Genomic DNA, 24758 nt, shown 5'->3' with positions numbered 1-24758 from the left:
ATGGACAGATGAACAAGTGGATGGATGAATAAGTGGGTGGGCAAATGAGAAAGAGAACAGAATGACCAGGCAAATGAGCTGAAATGTAAACAAATGGGGAACCTAGGTGAAGGGTACACCCGAGTTCTATGTATAATACTATTCTTGTAACTTTTCTATAATTTGAAATTATTTGAAAATGTAAAGTTAACACTTGCGTGCGGATCACGAGAATCTTCAGGAGGGATTTAAACCCCGCCGTACACAACGTGTTAACAAAAGAAAATAAGAATTAGAAATACTTACAAAGAAATACAAATTCTGGTGTTGGGAGCTTCTTCCATGAGGACGTATCATGCCCCTGCGGATGTGTGGAAGGGCCCAGGCTAAGGGGCCGGAAGCCCGGGTCTGCCCTTCCCCCTTGCTGTACCCTCATGTCACGGGCTAATTCAGTGTGCGAGGACCACCTTCTGGAAGGGCATCTCCACACCACGCGTGACTGCCTCAAATCTGGTTTTCAGAGATCCGATTATTTGAGCTTATTCATAACAAAAACTAGTCCCACTGACTTCAAAACAGTAGAAGAGTACGCAGCTTTATTTCCGTCAGACAGAACTCGCCTTTCACGCATTCCACACAACAGTAAGAGCACAAGGCCTATTAAAACATAGCCAGGTCTAAGCAGTCTGGATATTTCCTGTCATAGAAAAGAAGTATCCTGCCCACAGATTCATATTAACATACATGGTATATTAACATCAATCTCTGTATCATACACCACAGGGCATGTTTGCAAACAGGGCCACCTCCTGCAGCAAACTCACTCTAAGAACAGTATTAGGGGGGCACATGGGACACGTGTGACAATGATGGACGGGGCGCGATAACTGCATCTTTTACAGCCACGAGTGTGCAGTGGTGTCCTGGAGCCGCCTTGGGAGCTGCACACATAGCCTGTTGTGAAGTCGGGCAGAAAGCACCCCAGAGACCCCAAAACGGCAGCACTGCGCACCGACAACCACTTTACCACAGGTCAACGCTGGAAAGGAACTGATAAGTACAGGAGTGCGTCCAACTAGGTAATACTGTTTCCAGTCCAGAACTGAGGCAATCTGGGAGAATTTTAATGACGTAGACACTTGGCTCCACAGTTCCAGACACATTTTATGCGGTAAGAAATGAATGAGAGCACGTGGCATGGCTGGGAGGTGAGTGTGGTCCCCACAAGGACCGACGGGACGGCAGGTCTGGGGGTGGAAGAGCTGGTGAGATCACTGTTTTGTTTAAAAACCCACTTATTACTTTCTACACATTCCTCACAGACTAGACTATCCAATGATGGGAACATTTTTAAGCGATTTAAAGCAACAGTTGATACTGTGTTCACCTACGGACAATAGTCTTTCTATAAAACAAGAATTCCAGTAAAACATTCCGAAGCAGGCTGTGTTGCCTGCTGCTGCAAAGGACGCCAGAAGACACAGCGCCTCCGGCTCCTGCCTCCCCAGACTGGGTGCTCTGGGGCCTCAGCTCAGGACAGGGCGGGCTCCATCACGCCGGTGACCACCACGGAGGGACCCACACCAGGACCAAGAGCGCAACGAAATGATTCCGACCATCGTCCCTCTGACACCAGGCGCACTGCTGGGTGGGAGTGTCAAGCGCCTCATAACCACACACTCAGGCAGACTCCGGCGTGAATCAAGGCTCAGCAGCCACCTGCCTCTTGGTGGCCTGGTCGGTCACTTCCCACCAGGCCATCAAGGTGAGGGGAGCTCACCAGCACAGCATCGCTTTGTCCCCATGGTGGGACGCAACAACGGGACAAGACCCCACTCGGGCCCGGTCTCCAAGGGCAGCGAGCTAGGTCTTGCTTCGCCGGAGCAGGGCGGCGGGGCCATGGGTACCCTGGAACTTCAGGCTCTGCAGGTTGACGTGGGCCCCGTGTCTGAGCAGCGTCTCCACGGTCTTGGCGTGTCGGCCGTGGGCAGCCAGATGCAGCGCACTGAGCCCCTGCTCATCGGACAGGTCGAGCACGTCGGCGCTCACCAGCTCCTCCACCACCTGGGCGTGCCCGCCGGCGGCGGCCAGGTGCAGCGCCGTCTGGTTCCGGGGCCCCCGCGCCATCACGTCGGCCCTCTCCTCCACCAGCAGCTTCACGGTGGCCAGGTGCCCGTTGCGGGATGCCAGGTGCAGCGCAGTGTAGCCCTCCGCCGTCACCCCCTCCCTGCTGGCGCCGCGGTGCAGCAGCAGCCTGGCGGTGCTCGTGTGGCCCGTCTCCGCGGCGACGTGCAGGGGCGTCTGCGCGAGTGTGTTGCAGACATCGACGTCGGCGTGCAGGTCGATGAGGACGCGGGCCACGCGGTAGTGCCCTCGCTGGGCGGCCAGGTGCAGCGGCGTCCTCCCGTCCAGCGTCTGGGCGTTCACGCTCACCCCTGGCTGCTTGGCCAGCAGCTTGACGATGGGCAGGTGGCCCTGCCAGGCGGCGTAGTGCAGCGGCAGCCAGGCGTCCTTCCCCGGCAGGCCCACGTCGACGCCTCGGCGCAGCAGGATCCGCACCACGCTCTCCTGCCCGTGCTGGCAGGCCACGTGCATGGGCGTGCGGCCCTCGAAGTCCACGGCGTCCACCGAGGCGTTCTTCTCCAGCAGCAGCCGCGTGCTGCACTCGTCCCCGTTCTGGGCGGCGAAGTGGAGGGCGGTCCACTGGTCCTCGTCCGTCGCGTTGACACTGATCTTCCGCGCCAGCAGCAGCTCCACGATGCCCCGCAGCCTCTTCTCCACGGCCACGTGCAGCGGCGTGGAGCCCTTCCTGTTGGTCAGGTTGGGGTTGGCGTTATTGAGAAGGAGCCACTTGACACACTCCTCCTGCCCGGCCTCCACCGCCAGGTGCAGCAGGCTGGTGCCGCTGTCCAGGACCAGGTCGACATCCTGGGGCTGCAGGATCTTCATGAGCCGGCTGGTGTCCCCGTTCACCACAGCATCCACAAGCTTCTTCTTCTGCACGTCTGTGGTGCCAAGATCTGCGGGGACAGCAGACGCAAGGGTCAGATGAGACTGCTGGCTCCCAGGCTTCTCCCAAGGCCAGGCTGGGGTCCTGAGGTCGCCCTCACCGCCCCATGGTCTCCAGGTGATTTACCTGAACGCTTGCTTATGTGTCGTGTTGTCCCTGCTGATTTAATTTTAGATCTAGTGCGGAGACCCTGGACAGGTTAGTTAAATGTCTCCAAGGGGCTCTTTTGTCAACTTGCAAAATAAAAACCTTTCTAGCCATCCTGTAGGGTCGTGATTAGATAAAGGATGTGAAACTCAGGCCCCTGCTTGCTGGGGCTCAGAAATGGCAGTGACTGCTAAGAGGAAGGAGGGAGGGAGGCAGGAGCTCCCAGCCCAGCCTCTGAGTGGCGTCTTGTGTTGCTAAGGACTCGTCCCACTTAGCGTAAAAGCACCACTACATTATCTGGAGTTCTGACTCGCACCACAGAAGCCTCCTCATGAGAAACATGCTCAAGGGATCCCGCACAGGAGGGCAAGAAAACGGGACCTCAGTCTAGACTCGGTGTTTTAACACTGAGATCTGGGGGCACCAGAAACTGATGCTCCCTGAGCGTGAAGACAGGCGCCATTTGAGAGCATCGGACCGGGAGCTTTCTCCACAGGAAATAGGTATTTCTGTCCTTTTCAACCTCACCAGCACTGCGTACCTGCAGCCAGCCTGTCCAGCTGGGCCTCCCCCAACTCTGCGTCTTTGTAACCCCATTTTCTCAACCCCAAATGCCCTCTTTTGCCCCGAATGTTCCACTCTGAAAATCCCAGGAGGCCCATAGCACCCAGGAAAAGTCCTCCCTTCCAGGAGGAATTGCCCCCCACCCCCCACCCCTGGGGTCAACCCTCTGGCACAGGTGGCAGCGAGGGCTCTTCAGCGAGCACCACACCCAGGGACCAGCACGTGGGGCAGGGGCAGGGAAAGCACCTTCTAAAACAAAAAGCCCGTCAAAATTAACATGGAAAGATAAGATGAGCTAACTGAGAAGGGCCCCTCCAACAGGTAGGGTGTGAGAACCTCCAAGGAGAATGTGTGGGGGTGTTTACCTGGCACCCACAAAGGGGCGCAGAGCCAGCCTCTGTAAGAGAGTGTGGGGCTCGATTCATCCCCTGGGTTTTCCATCCTGCAAACCTGAGGTCACACCCTGCACCAGCATTGCCACAGCGAGACGCTCCGACACAGGCAGGCTCCTAGCCATTAACACTTAGTGTCACCTGCTCGGCCAGCACTCATCTCTGGATTTGGGCTCAGTACACCAACCAGGCCACTGACACCCAAGACCAGTTGGTAAAGGGATGGAGAAAACAAAGAATTGTCAGGTCAAGAACCTGGACGCCTCCTTCTTTTCTCCGCTTGCTCACAGACGTCCTGACACCCTGCCCACCGCCAGCCCGTAATCACGCCCGCAGTTTCCCAGGGCACGGAGGCCTCCACTCACCACCTGTTGAAGGCTCCCGCTCGAAAGACAGGGACAGCGATCCCCTGGAGGAGAAGGCAGAATCGACCGAGGACACCCCCGACAGCCTCTTGCCACTGTTGGCTGACGGGAGCTTGGATTCGGAGGAGCTGCGGCTGAGCTCATCCGGGCCCTCGAGCGTCTGGGAAATGCCCGAGTCCAGCTGGGACAGCAGCTCGGAAAGGCTGTAGTCCTTATCGAGGGCCGGGGCCGAGGCTCGCTTGAGGGGCGTGGACACGGGCGCCTGCGAGGACGGGCAGAGAGGCTGGATGAGGCTCCATCCATGGCACACCGGGAAGACGGAGGGAAAGGCACACGTGGTCCCCAGTCCGCCAGGCAGGGAGTTACCCGGTACCATATGCACCGCACGGCAGCCGGGAGCCCAACGACACTGTGCTGGGGCCCAGGCGGAAAGGCCGGCTTGATGAAAAACTGCAAGTCTGCCAGCACGCTGCCCTGGGCCCCACCTGCTCAGCGCATGGCAGGCATTGTTACTCGGATGGGAGGTGATGGGAGGCGGAATGCGGACAGGCTGCGAGAACGGGAAACTCATTGCTGGGCCGAGTCCCCAGAAAAGGTCAGCATGGTAAGAAACAAAGGACGGAATGGACCCTGGGGCTGGGGTCCCGCCCCCACTGCCTACAATGGGTGGGCTCGCCTCTGAGCTGTGCACGCGCGGCTTGGAGCTGCGTGTGGGCAAGAGCAGGGGGTTGTCACCGCTACAGGGACAGCATGTGACCCAACCCTTGAGAGGGCCTCCCCTGACAGGCAACGAGGAAAGCAGATGTCTGGTGGTGATGAGAGTCTGAGGGTGACTCAGGCCTCTTCCCGATCCACGCCCACCTGACCCCAAATTCTCCCTCTTCTCAGGAACTGCTGATCGGCTCTGATTGGAGCTTTGGTGCAATGAGTCACACCCACTCGTGGGGTACCTTTCTTTCCTTATCAGGGGCCAGTTCACCTCCCCGGGGCACCTTTGCTCCCTGACCTCATGGACACACCCCTCTATTCAGACAGTGGGAGCTCCGGAAATTTACACTTATCACCCAGCCTCACAGCAACGGCCGGTGTGAGCTGCCCAATACCAGATAAATGTTATAAAGTTAGTTACCAGGCTTCACTGTACAAGGCTCATTACTGTATTCAGTTAACCCTGGCATCTGGAGTTTCTTATCACATCTTACATAACCCATGCAGCACTCACTGAACAAACCATTTATGAGAAGATCCCCAAGCCAGGGGTGCAAAGACCACGCCCCTCCCCTCAGAACCCAGGTCCCCTCCCCCAACTGGACTCAGCAGCGGCCTTCCATTTCCCTGGTTCAAAGAGCATCCACCTGGTGGCTTTTTAGTGTCACCCATGGGCCCACACTGTTCAACTGTAACCACAGACAGGAGGTGGGGACGGGTGCATCCTGCCACTGACTGCAGGACTCCCTGGCCAGCTGGCACGGGACGTGGCTCAGAGGGCAGGCTGAGCCTTACTTAGCACGGGGCCGGGCTGGTGGGGAGTTTGCAGAAAGGAGGCCTCGGGTTGGAAAACTCAAGCCCAGCACAAAGGGACCCCCGGGCCCTGTACCTCGCTCTTGGGCTCCGGGCGGTCTTTCTCATCTAGGTCCTGCGTTGTCTCTTTCACCTCGTCGTCGGGTTTATCACACAGGTCCTCGGTCTCAGAAGTAATTTCTTTTGGGGAGAAAACCAAAAGTGCCTGTCACTTGGACAATGACTTCCGCACACGCTCTAGTTAAATGTGCCATCTCAGGTGGGGAAGAAGAAGCGACACCCCAAAGTGTCTACAACTCAAGGACTTGGTCAGCACTGCAATGTCCCACCCCAGCGAAAGGAGCGCACAGGCACCCCCGGGGTCTCCCATCAGCAACTATCTGCAGGGTCTTGCCGGATTCAAGTAGGAACCCCGGGATTCATTTCCCAAAGAAGTCTTCCTCTGAGGGAGCCCCAAGGGCATACCCCCAATGGTCAGGGCTGCCAGCACCGGCACGTGAGGCCCCCACCTCATCCATGTGGTCCCCTGTTTTAAATGCAGTGACCGTTTCAATTCCATCAGGACCACTCTCCAAACCAAATGTCACACCAGGTCCCTGGGGATAAGACCCCAAGAAAAATGCAAAGAAAGCCTCAGGCCAGCAGTCACCCCGTCCCTAAAAGATACGCCACTGTGTGAACCTGAGACACCAAGTCCAGGCTCCTCAAGGCAGCGAGCCCAGGCCTGGGCCAGAGCTTGGGGAGGATGGCTGGAGCTGACCTTGAAGCTCCATCCACTCAGGTGGGCCCTGCGTGCGAGGGCCACAGGCAGGCATGGTGGCCAAGCCGTTCCCGCCGGCTCGCCTGTCTCTGCACAGCCTTGCCCACCCGGGCCTGCCCCCTGACCCTGTGCTGGTCATCTCATCGGCTCTCTCCCGTGACACCAGCAGATGGGCCACGTAGCACGTTTGGGAGACCCGAGCTGGGAACCCTCTCCAGGCACTCACCTTGGAAGGTGGGCCGTTGACGCGGGTCCCCGTGCCAGCACCTCTGCAGCAGGCGCAGGAGGTTACTGCAGGCGCGCGGCCTGGCTCTGCAGACGGGCGGCAACTCGGGGCGGTAGCCCTTCACCACTTTCACCATTATGTACAGGATGTTTTTCTCATCTGCAAAGGACAGGTGCACAAGTCAGGGCAGCTCTGCGGGGCTGGGGCCGGGTTCCTGCTCTTCGGGAGGAAACACAACTGCGGGAAAGTGCTGGGACGAGCCTTCGGGGTGCTTCCCCGCACCCCCACACACCGTGGCCCAGGCACCACCAGGCTTCCTTTTCAAAGCACAGAGCTTTCGTGAAGCCTTATCTTCACAGGGCACGTCTGCGCCCTCCCTTCCAGCCATCAAACGGAACCCATGTGTTATATCGCACAGCACATCTCTCTGGGCACTGGACTCAAAGGAAAAGCGAGTTCAAAGGAGAAAAACATCTGACGAGACATGTTCTAAATCGGCCCGTGCCCGCCAAAGAGAGGCAAACATAGAAATCCTGGAGTCTCATCACGCAGCCCCCACGTGCACCCAAATCTCCCTCCGATGACAGAAATCTCCCTGAAATCCAACTCCTGTTCTAAAACACAGGCCCTCGCTGGCCTCTGCAGTGGGCTGGCCAGGACTCCGGCCTCCGCCCAAAATTCATAATGTGGGGCCCTACCTGTCCATCCTCTTTCCAACCTCCCTCAGAAACACGCATGGGCTCATTATCATAATATCGTCCTGGTCACAGACTGAGGGGCCCCAAGTGACCCTCTGTGGGCCAGATTTTCCCTCTGCTCAGCCTAAAACCACACTGCCCATCAAGCTGGACTCCATCGTCTTGCTCCCACCAGCCCTCCCACCCCTACAGTTCCCAGCACGCCCACGGCCAGGAGCTGTGCAGTCTGGAGGCAGCGGACACACATCAGCAGGTGTGGGAAATTGGCCCAAAGTCACCGACAGCTGCCAGGACGCTACTCTGATGTTTTGTTCCGCTTTCCCGTTAAATCTTGTGCAATAACTCTCTTAGGTATCTACACATTATTTCCATGAGAACTCGCACTTCCAAAAACCCAACAGGCCCTCCAGATAAAACAAAAGTAAACTGAACACCTGGAGGACTTTCTACTGCCAAATGTGGATGGAAAAAGTTCACAGGAAGCCCTCTGCTGCTGCAACTTGAGCTCCCCTATCTACCAAGCAATAGAGCACGTAGACCTCTGTTCTTGATCTACCTGACCCTGGGCGTTGCGTCCATGAGATCATTTCATGGCAGACTGGTAAGCTAAAGAACAGCCAGACCATGGACCTCCATGGAGGAGGAAGAAAGAAGGAGGGAGACCGGGTGATGGGTAGAAAGACATATGGACAGGACCTGCACCGGCCTCGTCTGTGTCTCAACCGCAGGGACTCACAGACCTGGGGCCACACGTTGACTCTGACTTGCGTGTTTAGGTATTTTTGGTGAAGCCACAGAACACTGTGAGTAGCCCACAGATGCCTGCGGAGGCAAAGGAACTCTTTGTCCACTGACACAAAAAGGTACATGACTTTCACGGTAAGTTTCAGTATTAAGTCAAGGTACAAAACTCTGAGGACAGAAGCCAGAATCGTGGTTGGAAGAAAGGCCACAGCTCTGGGGCGGGTATTGCTGACCTGGGTGTACCCACTTGTGTCAAAATCCACTCACCGATTCTGGACTGGTAACCTGTGAGTGTGCTAGCCACGACTAAACGACACACAAATGCTTACGGTGGTAATTTTATGTGTATTTTATAATTACAATTAAAAATTAGAAAATTACCACCAAATAAAAAAACCAGTTGGAAACAACAGGCAAATCCAGAGACAGAAAGCAGATTAGTAGTTGGTGGGGGATGGGAAATGACCACAGTGGGTACGGGACTTCCTTTCGGGGGGAACATTCTGGAACTAGATAGTGGTGGTGATTGTACAGCACTGTGAACGTAGTTAATGCCACTGAACTGCATACTTGGTTAAAACGGTCAATTCCATGTTAATGTGTCTTCTATCACAGACACACACAAAGGAATTAGCTGACACCTTAAAAAAGCCCACTGACCAGAGCCCATCAGATCTGTGCTTTTTCCTGTACGTGAATCACACCACAAGGGCGCCTTGTGGGCAGAGGCCCAGCGGCGGTACGGTGGGCCATGGGTCTCTGTGCCGACCTCCTGGGCAGGACAGAGCAGCCCCCGTCCCCCCAGGGGAATGTGGGGTACAGGCACTGCTTAAGCAGAAAAGGACCATGAAGAGTGACCCGCACTGTTCCAGTCACCATCCCCGAGACGAGTGCACTCACCTGCAAATGGCTTCTTCTGCGTCAGCACCCCCCAGATCACGATGGCGAAACTGGAAGGAAACCAGGCAGGTCAGTGTGTGAGCCAGACCCTCAGGTAAAGCCAAAAGCTCTCACAGCAACACACCTGAAGCCGCCCCCCACCCCAAAGTCGTCACACCAGAGGGAGAGATAACAGCAACATTCTTCTCATGAACAAACAATTGTGGAACACGTCAGCAACATGATGGCTCCGTTGTTAAACAATGGACGAAACCCTGCCAACTGAGCTGTGAGTTCCAAGAGCACCAGGGAGCCCCCCCAAAAGAAGGGCCATTGTCAGCTCATGGGCAGAGGGGCCCACGTCAGCTGAATTCGCCACCACCTTCCTGCAAGCACCGGGCGTCACATGCTGACAGCGGCTCTGGGCCTTGTGGGTAACTTGCCCACTGAGAGGCCGTCAGAGCTGGACAGAGCCGGGAGAACATGCTGGCAATCCAGCAGCTGAGCTTCCCAGAGCCCGTTTTCGGTTGCTGGAGATGATATATATGTAATATATAAAATTACTCTGTATACATAAAAAAAAAGAGCTCAATCTGATGAATTTTTTAAAAAACAAAAGCAGGAGTCCAAACGGTGAGCCAACATCCTGTTGCGGCTGTTTACAGCGGCACAAGGACTCTACATCGAAAAATAATTGTAAGCTGCAAGTTCAAACGTTCAGACTCTCCACTCCAAAATAAACAGAGAATCCTATTCTCCCCAAACTCTACAAGCTGTGACGAGCACCCCTCGCTAAGCACATGCATGATGGTTATTGTCAAACCAGTCGGCCTGGCGGTGGCAATGACAAAAGGTAAAGCGCCAGCGCCAGTGCTCGGGGCTCAGGGAGGGTCACAGTCACTGCTCGGAGACCAGAACTACAATGAGGGGACTCAGAGCCTGTGCGCACCCTCCCCCGCCCTCTCTTCTTCTCCAGGAAGTCTGTGATTGAGACCTTTACAATTTAGAAAAGGCAGGCACCAATGACTGGGGACTGTCCTCTAGTGCTAACTCCCACTGACACTCCATAGCTGTCTGCGCTCCTGAGGAGGTACGAGCTGCTGGGCCACACGGGACTGGATCTGGACACACAGACCACTTAAAGCAGCAAGCTCTCTCAGCAGACAAGCTATAAAACCCACGCTTTATAAAAACACCAAAGCTTTTATAGTGTGGAGGCTGCTGGTCTGGTTACATAACTGGCCCTAGTGGCACCAGCCCTTCAGATCGTCCCCCCTTCATGGGCAGCTCTCACAGGCGACAACTGTGTCCTGGGTACCTGGGGCAGCCTCTACCCACTGGCTGAAAACCTCAAACCCTTTCATTTGGATGGACCTCCTATCTGATGGTAGCAGAAGCCTCTGGGAAAACTGCCTGTCAGAGCATGAAGCCAGGGCGCACAGCCCCTGCCGGGCCTGGCACACAGAGCCCTGGGGGCTGCACACCTGTACACACCTGTACACGTCGTGCTTGGTGTCGAAGAGCCGGCTCTTCTCTCGGATGCGCTCCGGAGGGAGGTAGGCGATGGTACCGAACAGTCCATCCATGCTGAGGTCCTGTGAGTGGGACAGTCCGTGGCACTTGGCCAGCCCGAAGTCGGAAATCTGTAACAGAGCAGTTGGAAGGAGGTCGGTGAGCTTCCTGGAGGGTGCCCTGCGGAGCATGGCACGTGGGCTGCCATTTCAGATGCCTGGTCAACATCCCCCTGCAACCCCGGATGGTGTGGACCACTACAAGGTGGTACAGCACATTCAGGAACCACCTCTGAGAGCCGTGACCTGTGCTCCCCTGGGCAGGTGGGCACGTGGCTTAGGAGGAGCCAGGAGCCATGAAGAACGTGATGGATGGGGGGCAAAGATTACACTTTAGGGAGGAGTGTGCTGTGAGATGGCACTCCAGAGGGATCACTGCCGTGCTTGCCACTGTGGCCAACAGCCTGCGTCGGTGGAAAGGGAAAAAGCAACGCCTGGCGTTTCCGGGCTTTCAGACGCCATGTGAGAAGTGAGGCCTGCCAGGCCCGGCACTAAGGCAATCCAGTTATGCAACTGTGCCAGCTGGGCAGGCGGGCAAGTGGCAGCAAGTCCTTTAAAGGGAAGTGCACCTTCAGAAGCCCTTTAAAGCAAGCAAAACACATGCCACGCAGCCTCGTCCTCCACCAGGAACGTTCTGTGATCAGCAGACACTTGCTACCTCCTTCACCAAGTACATGACACCCAAATAAAGGTCCAATGCACATGGGGTTTGCAGCCTGGAGGAGCACCGGGACCCCAGCTACTCAGGCCCTGCCCGCCCCACCCCCACCCCACCCTGAGCCCCGCCCCCCCAACTCCTTTGGACAAAGGAGTCCTGACAGTTCACGGCGCAGACACCCACAGTGGGGGAAGTGATGTCACACAGATTCCTGGGGGCAAGGGACACCAGCTATCCTCCAGGACCCCACCTGGAAGTCAGCAAAACGCTGTGTGTGGGACCGGGCCACATGCACTGGCATTAAGGGACTCAGGATCCATGAGGAAAATGGACCCTTTATCTTCTCCTTCAAGGCGTATGGACTCCAACATCCTAATTAACTCCAGGCTCCTCCTCAAACACACCTATGGAGCGATAGGCAACGGGGCTGAGTCAGGCCTTAACTCTGGGCTCACCATGCCAGCTCACGAGATGAGCCAAGGGCCTGGCGTCATCATCGCTGAAGGCAGGGAGAAGCTCTGCCTGCAGACTCAATCCTCCAAGGGATCTCTGACCACATCTGCGGGAAGGTGGCAGGAAGAAAGCCAGGAGAAATGGACCTGGCCCTCCATTTCTGCGGTCAGGCTGGGCCAGGATGGGTGTGGGTCCACGAGGGAGGCCAGCCTGGCCACTCCTAGGCCCCTGGTAGCTGTCCGTTCCCTAGCCTTCCAGAAACTCCCCACTCTGGAAAGGAAAGCACCAGTTCCCAGAATAAAGCCACCACGTGGACCCTGCAGATTATAGAGCAGCTCGCAGCCACATGAGCACCCTGGCACCCAGTGCCCCTGCCTCACTGGCAGCCTTTTCTCTTTATGTCTGCTTTTCAGACATAGCCAGCTGCTTCAAAATGGACTTGGTGAAAGAAAACAAGCGTAAATTGTATGTAAAGGCTCTGGTGTCAATACACAAACTCAGAAACCAGAACTGCCTGTCGGCTGCTGACCCTCTGCCCGCAGGGTTTCTCCTCCCCGTCCTGCCCAGGACGTGCTTCCCGGCCCCTCAACAGTGGGCCCTGGGCGGGCCCTGTGCACAGCAAACAAGGGAGACTAACGAGGGCCGAAGGGCGCAGTCGGGGCTGTGCTGCCTTAGACAGAGGTCATTGTAGACCCAGGGCAACCCTCCGAATACTGTCTCGTCTGGGCAAACTGGGCCAGAAGTGAGCCTGAGATTTTAAACTACGCTATTTCCTCTTCAACTTGAAACGGGTCTCCTACTGATACATTAAAATTAATATTTGAACACTACTATTTAGCATATTTAATATGTGTTACTTTAATATTAAGTGTCTTTAATACTTTGTGAAGTAGCCACTCGCTGTGAAATTTGTCATTTGCATCGTCTCATCTAAGGACAAAAAGGAGTCTTAAGGGCTCAGGGTAAGGGGACGGCTGACAACGTATGATCTGATTTCAGGATTCCAGAGTAAAGCTTCGTTGCTGCAAATAACCGCCAAACTGAAAAGAGCCCAGAAATCCGGTGGCCAATCGATGACCTCAAACAAGGCTCCACTGCCTTCCACACCCTATTAGCCATGTCTGAGAATGAAAAAAACATGTTATATAAATACGTTTTCTGTCTGTTTGGGGCTGTGTGAGGTGAGTAACACAACTGATTAAGAGGGGAGTCACACAGAAGCTGCCGCACGGGCCTTTCAGGACGCTCAGGATGAGGGCTGGCTGGTGCCTCAGCGTCACCTCACTTCCTGTCACGGAGACCAGTCCACGCACGCTCTACGCGGCTCCCTTCTCAGCCATGCTGCTGGGCTCCTTAAGGAATTTTTACCCATTGATTAAACTGCCAGAAAGCACCACGCCTGCCAGGTCAGGTGCTTAGGAGAGGGCACAGAAAATTCACATGCAGGCCCCTCAAGAACCAGTGCAGACGTGACCCACTAGGAAAGCGAGACCTCGGTGTGAGCCAGTCCGACAACAGCATTTGTCCCCTTACTGAGCAAGCATTGAGGACCCATGTGGACCCCGCCCCGGGGACCATCCTTGGGTACACGTCAGCATCCCAGCGTGGAAAAGACAACTATGTACAGGCCACAAAGGTACCAGCACCAATGGTGCCGGCCCTCACCCAGCCAGGTACTGTACTGTCACTGACCCCTCACAACAACAGAGGGGTGCTGCCCCCAAGCTGGAGGAGGGGGCTGTGCACGTAAGGAGGACCCTTGGAAGGTATCACCGTGATCCTCTAAGGGAGGCCACACATTCCACATGACCTGTTAAGAGAGTGGAAAGGGAATGCATTTAGATGAGTGACACCTCAAAGGGACCTGGCTGCAGACACACCTGTCCAAGTACCTGGGCACCCACGAGCCGTCTCCCTAAGAAAAGCACATTCCAAGCAGCCTTCTGTTACAGCAGCGGTCCTGAACGTGACGGGAAGGCTCACACCCCAACCCCAACTTGGGTGACAATGGCCCATGATTTAAGCCCTCTGAGCCTCAGCTTAGCAGGAGCCGGAGTCCACTGTCCACTGGGTCCGTCACTTTGAATGAGGGCAGCTCCTGCATGCGGGGCTTCTGGCCCACAGCAGAGACCTGCCATTCCCTTCCATTCCTTGTATATAGTCAAGTTTGAGAGCAAAGGCTCTGGGTGCCCACGCGCCACACACCCTGGCGAGAACTCTGTTGTGCTCGTGGGGCAGGGTCCACCTGTGCGGCCAGCACCAGCGACCACCAGGAAACAGGACAGGAAAGTACTTCCATCTTCCGCTAAACTCTAATTACTGAGTGACCCCTACTTAAGGGACAGCATGTAATTAGTGTCCAAAGTGAGAAGAGATTTCCCCCGGGGCTGGGGCTGGCTCGGCCAGGACTGGGGTGCCTCCTGCAACGTCCCGGCACAGGGAGCGGCCATGTGTGTGTCACTCAGTCCCACTCTCCTTTCACAGGTGAGGAAACTGAGGCCCAGGGGAAGCTGGGGGCAGGGCTGGACTGACTCCGGGTCCTCGTCCTCCTCGGGCCAACAGGGAGCGGTCCTGCCAGGGCGGCAACAGCGTCCGACACGCAGGTGAGTCCCTCTGTCCCCAGCATGAACTGGAAGGGAATCGGGCCACCCCTCTTGGGTCCTTTTCGCTCAGGCACAGGCGGAAGAGAAGGGGACAAGGTGACCACATCCTGAAGACCAGCAGATAACCCAGGGCCCCCGAGCGTGTGGGCATCACCATGGGAAGAAACCATGGCGGGTACCCCCACCCCAAACCCCCAGTGTGGCAGCAGGACAGCCCAGCAAGGAAGGCCTGGCAAAGGACAGCCAGTGGCACAAACACGATGAAGCTCCTAACTAACTGCCAATTCCCGGTGGCCAGCACCTGGTTTTCAATTATATTATTCCTTATACTTTTCTGCTTTATAAACTCATCCCAAAAAAAGAGCAGCCCACACAGGCCGGCCTTGCATTACTAGAACAGAGTGAGCCCCTCGGTGCCCCCTCCACGGCACGGCAGCCGCAAAGCAACCCCGTGTTCCCACCGCCCCAGCCCTTACAACCACCACGGGGACACAGCCTACCATGGCCACACTGGGACAGCTGACCCAGGGCCCGATTCCTAGCACCCAGTACCCTAAGACATCCAACAAAACCGGAAAGCGCAAATCCACCATCTTTGTTTCCAGGACGCCCAGAATTCAGACCCAAACTCCAGGCCTTGGGGAGTGACCCATGTCCACAGAGCCCGTTTTCCAGCGACACATGGGTGGTGTTTGCACCAACCCCGACGAGACTGGGGGTTCTGGGAGCGCTTGTGCTGGGAGAGGCCGCTGCTTCAAGTGCATTCCCACAGGCAGGACACGTCCTCTCCCGGCCTCACACTGACCCGACGTTCTCTCCTCAACACCACTGCCCACTGCCCTCCCCCCGCACCCGCCCGGCTGCCCGCCTGGTCCTTGTACAGAGACGCCCACCTTGACGTGGTAGTGGGCGTCGAGCAGGATGTTTGCGGGCTTCAGGTCCAGGTGGAGCAAAGGCGGGGACATGCAGTGCAGGAAGTTCATGCCGACCGCTGTCTCGTGGATAATCCGAAAGCGCAGGTCCCAGGGCAGTGGCTCGGAGGCCAGCAGCTTCTCCAGGGAGCCCGTCTCCATGTACTCCATGACCAGGCCCACGGGCTCTCGGCAAATGCCGTACACGGGCAGGATGTACCGGAACTTGGCCATCTCCATCTTCTTGGCTTCCTCCAACAGCTCCATGCGCTCCCTGGAAAAGTTCAAGGACATGAGAAGCACGCAGGCAGTGGTCCCCCGGCCACTCACACAAAGCACAACGGCCACGAGGCAACCAGGTCCACGGACTGAGACAGTCACTAGGACACGCGCACACGTATGTACAAGCATGCACGCGTGGACACACGGATGAAGCTCACTTTCGTGTCACATGATTAAATTCTGGGCCGCCCAAAGTCTCCGGTGTCACGGCTGTTTAAGCACAACTACGCATCGTGGGGTCGTTACGAGCGACGAGGAGAGAGATTCTAACTATTCCCTGAAAACCCGCAGGTAGCACTGAGCCGTGTGCTTGGGGCCTGAGGGAGGAGGCTGGTGCTGAGTCCCGCTCTCGGGATCGCAGAGAAGCTGAGGTTGGACTAACTGCTGTCACGAATTATCTGTCTGAAGAACGCAATTCACCTTCTCTTTTAAGGCAACCGTCCAGCTGGCCCAGTTACTCCTGAATCCAACCCCACGCTTCAATGAATGGCTCGTGCGTCTAAAACAGGCATCTGCTGAGAGCCACTTTGAAAAACTTTTTAAAATTGTAGTAAAAAATATGTAATTGAACCATTCATACATGTACAATTCAAAAGCATCACACACAGTCAGTGTTGTGACACCATCCCCACTATCTCCACACACAACTTTTTCATCGTCCCCAACAGAACCTCTGTCCCCATCCAACTGAAGCACCTTCCTCCCAGCGCCCCCCCAACTGCTTTTCTACTTCCTGTCTCTATAAATCTGCCCACTCTGGGGACCCCACAGAAGGGGCATCATGTATATCTGCCTTTCAGTGACTGCCTAGATCACTACTCATGTTTTCAAGGTCCACCCACATTGTGACATATACCCAGACTTCATTCTTTTCACAGCTGAATATTTCGCTGTGTGCGTGGACTGTATTTTGTGTGTTCCTATTGATGGACGCTCGGGTTGTTTTAACCGTTAGGCTCCTGTGAATAATGCTATAATCTGTACAATGGGTGCACAGGTGTCCGTTCACGCCCCTGCTTTCCCGTTTGGATATACACTGAGGAGTGAACTGCTGGGTTGTGTGGTAGTTCTAAGTTTAACCTTTTGAGGCACCGCCAAACTGCTGTGTTTTTGTAAAGAAACTTTGACAGGAAGACGGTCTCCCTGACTCACGGCTGCATTCATGCTTTCACACCTAAAGCAGAGATGAGCAGTGACCATACGGCCCCTGTGGCCTGCACAGCCTGCGACATTTACTCTCTAGCTTCTCAAGAAAGTGTGCAACCCCTGGTCTAAGGTCACTTCCTGGTGCAGCCCGTGGATTTGCAGACTAGACCCCAGCGCTTAGGTGTGTGTTAGCATTGGGGTGAAAGTCTGAGAAAAAAGGCCAAACCCTGCGAGGATCCTAGGTTGGCGGTTCCCAGGGCGCAGCACAAAGCACCCAGGAAGGGGGCTGAAATGCAGCTTCCCAGGCCCTGCTCCAGAATGGGTTCCAGGTGGGTGCTGGAGAACCCGCTTTCTCATAAGCCTCTAAAGGAAAAGCCCAGAACCACATGCCCCAACACGCCCTGCAGGAGCTGGGAACTGAGCAGCTCAGCGTCCGAACAGAGCCAAACAGGCAGCAGGCTGGGGCAACCTCAGGGACTCCCCCAGAATGCAGAGTCCAGCACAGGCAGCTGTGCCCATAACCCAGGACAGGCTCACCGTCTTATGGAGCCTGGATGCACCTGCCTGCCCACCTGGACCTGCCTTCCTAGCCTGCAGGAGAATCCTGTGTGAGAAATGTGAAAGCGCTCCAACAAAGCCAGTCGGTTTCTCATTGATCAGCCTCCTCTGAGCCCACATGCTCCCAGGCTGCCCTGACAGTTACGGAAACATTGCCCAGGGAGGGGGTGGCCGCGAGCCCAGACGACAGTTTACCAGCGGCTGCAGCACCCACGCTGTACCTGCATTCAGCTCTCACTGGGGACACTCCTATTTGGGGCCCAGGGGGCCTGGCCAGGATCTCAGGCCCTCTGCCCGCCTGTCCAGCCCCCCCAGCTGGGAGCCAGCCAAGCCCCACGTGAGCGTCCCCCAGGGGGCTGCACGGTGGGTGTCGGGGAGAGGACCGCTCGGTGTAGACCAGTGATTCTCACCTGGGGGCGACTGCCCACAGGGGACACTGGGCACTGTTTGGAGGCATTTTGGTTGTCACAACTGGGGGCTGCACCTGGCATCCAGGGGATGGGGGCCAGGGAGCTGCACACAGGACGGTCCCCAAGGCAAAGAAGGACCCGGCAGGAGTGCCAGACGCCACGTGTGAGGACCCCTGGTACGGAGCCGACGCATTCCAACCAAACTTAAACCTCTACCCCTGGAATCGCCCCTTAAGTACTGCTGGCATTTACTTGAGTTTTCATCTATATCTAATTAAAATTCATTGATTGACACATATTTACTGAGTACGTCTCCACATCAGAAGTGATGACAAAGGAGACCCTTTGCTGCCTTCACCAGGCTCGCCTTCTAGGGGAGAAGATGAAAAATCACCAAGACAAGAAGTGCGGTTGAAAACCTGAGTAGTTTGTAGGGGTGGTACAGAGGGTCCTAGGGGAGATTTAATGCAGGGGGTCCCTAACTAGAGTGGGGGGAGGGTGGCGAGGGCTCAGGAGGGAGGCGGGAGTCCCAGGCTGGATGACTGACTGGATGTGGAGAGAGGGCACCACCCTGATCCCCTGGGGTTCTCCATTTATGAAGGGGATGGGGGGGGGTCAAGAGTTTGGTTGTGAACAGGCTCAGGAGCAAAGAATCCCACTGGCCTTAGAAAGGAGAGGAACAGGCTCAGGAGCGAATGATGATGTCACACGAAACAAAACTAGTTTAAGCTCTGCAGGACTCAGTCCCCAGCACTCTGGTTGCACAGGCCATTCACAGAGAGCACGATGTCCACACGAGTGCTCTGCGAGCCTCTGGGGTCCCTGGCCAAGGCTGAGCTGCTCCGCCACTTCAGCGGGACCTCTGTAGGTTCTGTGCTGGACCCAGGCCTGCAGCCTTGGGGTGACACGGAAGCAGACCCCAGCCCTGTGTGACAGGCACCTTTAGGAGGGCTGGTGCGAAGGTCAAGCGTCGTTTAAAAACAAAAACAAAGCCGGTCATTTAAGAAGAGAGAAAATGACACCACTGGGCAGGCTCCTCTCTCCTCTTCCCAGGGAGGCCTGGTTTGTCATCCATGTGCGGCCGGCAAAACTGCCACTAACAACACGCACTGAGCACCTGCGACAGCTCCTGGTTCCTATTTTGTTAAGGGCCAGGCCTGCGACTTTCAAGTGGCCGGCTGGCCATCCCGCCCTCCGGGCACTTCACCCACTGTGCCCCAGTTGCAGGGTGTGGGGTGCAGGCTTTCGGGAACAGGCAGTGCTGCCGTTCGCAGGCTGGCCGCCAAACAGACCGATTCTCCACGTTGAGCACACACTTTGAGAGTGAGCCCTCCATGCCGAGCCTGACTGGTAACAAACAAGGATTTTGAGAGCAAAGTCAACCACAGAAGGCAGACGCTGAGCCGCTCTGCAAAGCAAGTGTTTTCTTCCATTTCAAAAGGGCTTAAAGCGTAAAACTCAGGTGACTTCTGATGGCTGCGCTCATCAGCGACTGTAACAGCTGCTGGCAGGTCACCCCTCCCTCCCCACCGCACGAAGTCAGCTAGTTCTTCCTAGTTCTCCCCGACCCCGGGCCCTTCCTCCCCAACAAGGACCACACATTTACCTCAGTTAAAAAAATAAATCAAAAGGGCCACCGCTGCCAGTTAGCTCCAGAAAGCTAATCACAGCTTGAATGTTCTGAGAGCTCGTACCCTCTTTAGAATCAACGCCGAGCTTGCATGGCTGACACACATCTCAGGACGACACACATCTTAGGACAATTTTGTCAAGAAAAACCAGCTACCCTGGGAAATAAGTCAGTTTCCAGGGACCAACCATCTTCTTTGTGGCAGTTCACTAAGAAATGCCTTAGATCAGAGAGGACCCTCCCTGTCTGTCACCACACCTCCCTGGGACAAGGTGGGGGGGGGTCCTCCCCACTCACCCAGCAGGAGGTTGAACCACATGGCACAGGGCTGGGAGCGGGGTTGGTCAGCGTCCCCTAAGCGCCAGCATTGCTTGTGTTCAGAAGGGTCGGCACAAAAAAAAATGTTCACTTATCTTCTAGTAACCATAACACTCAAATCCAAGTGGCCCCATCCTCTCAGCCATTCTTCAGTTGCTCCTGAGGCACCCGGCTAGAACACCTCCCCCCATGGGAGGCCCCAAGGGCCACCTCCAGCTTCGGGAAGCCACAGCCACAGTGGATCGGATAACCTCGGCAGTATTTGCAATTCAATAAGCCTGAACTTGGCCCTCTTGGGAGCCACTGGAAAAAGACAGAAAAGTACCCCTTTCCGGAAAGAAACTACCAATTATTTTTTGTTTTCAGCAAAGGCAATTATTTTTTTAAATACACTTTCTCTCATAGCAGCGTTTCTGGTTTATGTTGACAACACAAAAGGAAATGTAGATCTATTACTATGATTACTATATTGTTATTTTAAACCCAGGAGAGATTGGCAAAGCAGTCCCAGAGCTGCAGGGCTGGGTGGGGGGCCAATGTGGTCATGGTCCCATCATCACCAAATCCCATCTTCACTGTTAGGAGGGAAGTTCCAGCCTCAGGAATGCAGGAACATCCGTCTTAATTAAAAGAGCCCCAAAACTGCCTAAAAACTGCCGTGCTGAAAGCGCAGCTACCAGGAGGCACAATTCAGTAGGACTGGCATCAGGTTTCTCCTCTGTAATCTTCTGAGAACATCTCGGGGGAGGGTTGCGACTCCCAGTTACCAGCAGGAATGGAGAGGGCGCCCCAACCCCCAGGACCGCCTTGGCCCTGGGGAGGAAAATCTCTGGGCATTAACAGGGCCAACTTGGGGCTCAATTTGTTACAAATCCTTTCTCAATAGCACTGAACACTACTTCTTTTTTTTTTTTTTTTTGTCATTTAGGGCTGGTCCAACCATACTCCGCCCTATCGAGGGAGGACATCTCAGTGGGAGAAAGCAGAAATGTCACACCAATCGCTCATTTCTAAGACACTCCTTAGAGAAGCCTCCAGGCTCGGTCAGGAGGAATGCCAGAGACCAAGGACTGGCCGAAGGCTTCCCCCCCTTTTCTGGGAGAATTTACTTTGGAAAAGGGTGGCCCTGGGATGTGGCCCTATGAAGGTGGAGAAGCAAGAAAGGATGGAAGAGGGGCCGGGATGGGGGAGGTGAACAGTGCTCAGCAACAAACGGGAAAAGGCAACAGGAAAAGGCTTAATCACCCCCTAGCTGACTCGCTCAGCGAGGCCTTCTCGCCACGCACAAACCCAATTATGTTCCCAGGGAGCCGGCGAGGATTCCCACACTGCTATTTTTAAAACTGACAAGAAACGGGCTTGTTGGATTGTCGTGTACTTGCAGACCCAAGGGTTGCTCAGGCTCGTCCCGACGAGCCGTGCCGATGGCGCATTACCTGCTGGCCGGGCGCCCGGCCAGGCACTCAGTCACTCAGGGCTTCCTTTTAGCCCAAGGGCTGGGGCGGGAAGAAGGGGGCCTTTGGAGTCACCTCTTCTGGCCTAATGGCAACACTCCACCCAGGGCCCCAGAAACCCCTGAAGGTCAGCCATATGGAGCAGACCCACGCAGTGTCACCTGCCCCCAGGGACCCTCAGGGTGTCTGGGACTGGACAGCCCCCACTTTCCCGTAGGAAGTATGCTCACAAGGCCTGGGGCAGCCTGCAGCTGGAGGAGCCCCCCACGGTGCTGGGGGCCAGGCCCTGCTGTTGCTAAGGGGCCACTAAAGGCTGGGGCCAGGACAGCTGCAGGGAAGGAGCCAGGAGAGACAGCAGCCAGCAAGTCGGCCTGGCCCACACCTGTACCTGGGGGGGGTCCCGGTGTAACAAGAGGAGGGTGCAAAGTGGCTCTGATCGCCCTGGGAAAGAAAAGGCCCAGTGTTGGGGAAGGTCCGCAAGACCAGGGCACGTGACTGACTCCATAAACCTTTATGATTTGGTGGGCGGGTGCAGAAAACCACTTGTCTTGGGTCCGGGGACAAGCCTGTAAGTTGGTTCTCTTGTTTACTAAACCTGCCACCCCCTATCTGGAGTGGTCTGCCTTTTTTCTCAGTCTCTCCCAGCCCTCCGAGGACAGAGACAGTTTCATACCACACCCAGCCAGAGCCCAAGGAGGCTGCGACCCAGCACCCAGGCCCCCTCAGCAGGGGTTAGAGGTGCCGCTCTTCAAACAGGCGAGTCAAGACAGCCCGGAGGGGTAAAGGGCTGGGGGCTGCACCCAGGAACCCCGCAACGTCCTATTTCCCACTCCAGGAACAGCTTGCAAATAGTGAGGTGGGGTGGGAGGCAGTTGTCAAAAGAGCACTGAGGCCAACCTGCCCATGTTGAGTAGCAAAAACTATTTTGAGGTCTAATGTCAACCCTGCAGGACTGCGGGCCGCCAGCCCCTGCGCAAGCTGGATCCAGTCAATAGTTAAGCGAGAGGTGTTTTCTTTGCCAACAGCAGGGCTTTGACCATCTTCTCGACCGGAGAACTCAACCTCTGCTGCAAAGGCAGAACTCCAGCCTGCTCTACCCAGCTGGCGGAGTAGAGGAGGTGAGTGGCTTCCTGTTGGGAAATGCTGACCTCGACCTTGCCACCCAGTACGTGCCACCACCTGCCTAGTTCAGGCAGGGCAGGAAAGGCTTCCAGTTAAAGGACAAAACAGTTTGCAACCAGGCTATGCAAGAGTCTAAGTGACCTGCCTCAAGTGGAGAAACCCTACCTCCAGCTGGGCCACCGAAGAAACAAGGGCTCAGTCACGGGAAATAACAGATTCTGTGGATGGAGGCTGATGAGTCAGTCAGCCTGGGGACCGGCTTGTTTACTTAGCTCTTCCAATACAAGAAACTGGTGGTAAAACCTTCACTGATGAAGAACACTCACTCCGATCAGAAGGCTCCATCAGACAAAAGTCCCCAAGACCGAAAGACCCTCGAAGGCGAAGGCAGGCGAGCGTCTCACCTTTCAGGATCTAACCACTGGCTGGTGTTCAAAGTGGTTTGCATTTCATCAAAATAACCACGGCGCCCCTCCCAGCCTGAGCGGTTCCCAGGACCTGTGGCCCAGTGAGGGAAGAGCTTGCATAGCTTCACAAGCATCTCACCCTTGAGTTAGCGATATTTTTATGACACTTGTCACCACTGTACTGACGTTTCCAAGAAACACTGGCTTTGAGGCTTCCACAAAAAGCCACCCTTCTCCTGTATAACCTCCCAGGCCACGATGAAAACACAAAGGCTGTGGGTGCACCGGGGTCTCTTCTCCCCGAGCCTACTCAGTACTGCACGCCAGGCAGCCCCCTGCCGTCCCTCAATGCACCCTAGTCCAGGGGACACACACAGCCACCCCCGAGATGAGCATCACCACAGTGAAAAGGGTCCCCATCACTCAGTAAGCCGTGGTCTAGAAACCTTTGCTCGGACAGCAAAGGCTAGGCGGGGTTTACAGGGAGCTGATTGTCTCAGAGTGGGGGAGGGCGGTTCTCCATACAGGACACAAACAACAGAACTTCCCTATAGAATGCAAACGTCACCCAAGGATAAGTAATTCAAACGTGTTCAATTGAAACATGCATATAAATTATTAAAACACCACTGCAAACGGTGAAAAACAAAAGAGCTGCTTCTCGAGACCCTCCTCCCACCCCAACACCCAAGCACAACGCGCAAGTGCCAGGGCGCCGGGGAAGCCTGGCCAAGCCAAGCCAGTGCTTCCGACCGAAATAATTACCGTCTTACACCAATTTGTGCCCCAACGTAAATTACTAAGTAAGTCGAACGGAGTCTAACTAACTCACAAAGCCCAGATCCACACACGGCAATTTTTCTAAGCCGGGCGCAAACCGCAGCGCCTAGGTGGGTCCCGGGCGGGCCGGAGGCGCCTCCGAGGAGCGCAAGTCCCAAGCACACGGCGAGCTCGCGACCCTAAAAACTCGAGGCCTCACGGGAAGCCAGATGGCACCAAGGGGCACTTGACAAAGTCTTGGGCAAACGCTGCCGCAGAGGTCTCCCCTACGAGCCGCAGCCTGGGGAGCCGGCGTGCGCAGTTAGACCCGGAGCTCGCCAAACCTCCCGCGGCGTCCCTCCCGCCCCGAAAGCCGCGCGGACCCCGCTGGGGTCTTCATGGCCTCGCCTGGCGCTGGGTTTTCCCTCCGAGGCTACTCCAGAGGCAAGTGGTGAGAAGGGGACCCCCAGAACCCAAGCGCCCCGACCCGGGCCCGGCCCCGTAACCCGCCCGGCGCCGCGGCGCCCCCGCCTCCGCCACTGACCTAGCGTCGACGTGCAGGCTCGGAGAGCACTTGATGGCGAGCCACGTCTTCCAGTGGACATGGCGCACCTTGTACACCTGCCCGAAGCCGCCCGACCCGACCTTCTCCCAGCCGGTGAACTCGCCCGCGTCGAAGGTGCGCAGCAGCCCCAGGGCCCACGGGCTCCCGTTGTCGCCCTCCATAGCGCTCCTCTCGCCGCACCCTGAGCGGCCCGGTGGAGCCGCGTCCGCCCAGGTGCCCAGGTGCGCGCCCGCCCCAAGACGTCACTTCCGCAGCGCTCCCCGCCCTCCGCCGGCCCCGCCCCCGGGATCCTGGTCCCTGCAGACCCACGGGGGGACGCGCGGAGTCACTGCGTTTTCCCCCGAGTGTGCAGGGCGTGAGAAGGGCCGGCGCAGCGCGCAGCAGCTGCCCTGCGGGCGTGTGTGTGTTTAAATCATTGTAGGGTCACATGCAATTGTAGGAAATAATTCACTGCCATGTTTTCCCCAGTGCTATCACTTCGCAAAACTGGAAAAAAAAGAAAAAAGTATATTACAACCAGGATATTGACTTTGATACAATCCACCGATCTCATTCAGATTTCCCCAAATGTACTTGTCCTCGTTTGCGTGTATATAAGTTCTATACAACGTTATCACCTGCGTAGT

The 24758-nt window shown here is 56.0% G+C and overlaps 1 protein-coding gene across 1 annotated transcript; it reads right to left on the bottom strand.

Moving 5' to 3' along the window:
* Positions 1–548: 548 nt before the first annotated feature.
* RIPK4 (receptor interacting serine/threonine kinase 4) lies at positions 549–24358 on the bottom strand. Its single transcript, XM_019745779.3, has 8 exons — positions 24112–24358; positions 15464–15755; positions 10780–10928; positions 9307–9356; positions 6965–7123; positions 6055–6158; positions 4458–4719; positions 549–2999 (listed from the first exon to the last, which is right to left on the bottom strand). The coding sequence occupies exons 1-8, from the start codon at positions 24291–24293 to the stop codon at positions 1843–1845; spliced, it is 2355 nt and encodes a 784-aa protein (XP_019601338.2). The 5' UTR covers positions 24294–24358; the 3' UTR covers positions 549–1842.
* Between the last annotated feature and the right edge of the window lie 400 nt (positions 24359–24758).

The sequence above is a fragment of the Rhinolophus sinicus genome, chromosome 17 (assembly GCF_057876585.1).
Source record: "Rhinolophus sinicus isolate RSI-liver-muscle chromosome 17, RSI-T2T, whole genome shotgun sequence".
Lineage (NCBI taxonomy): Eukaryota > Metazoa > Chordata > Mammalia > Chiroptera > Rhinolophidae > Rhinolophus > Rhinolophus sinicus.
Note: the sequence above shows the minus strand (reverse complement) of the source record. Positions and strands in the feature narration are given on the sequence as shown.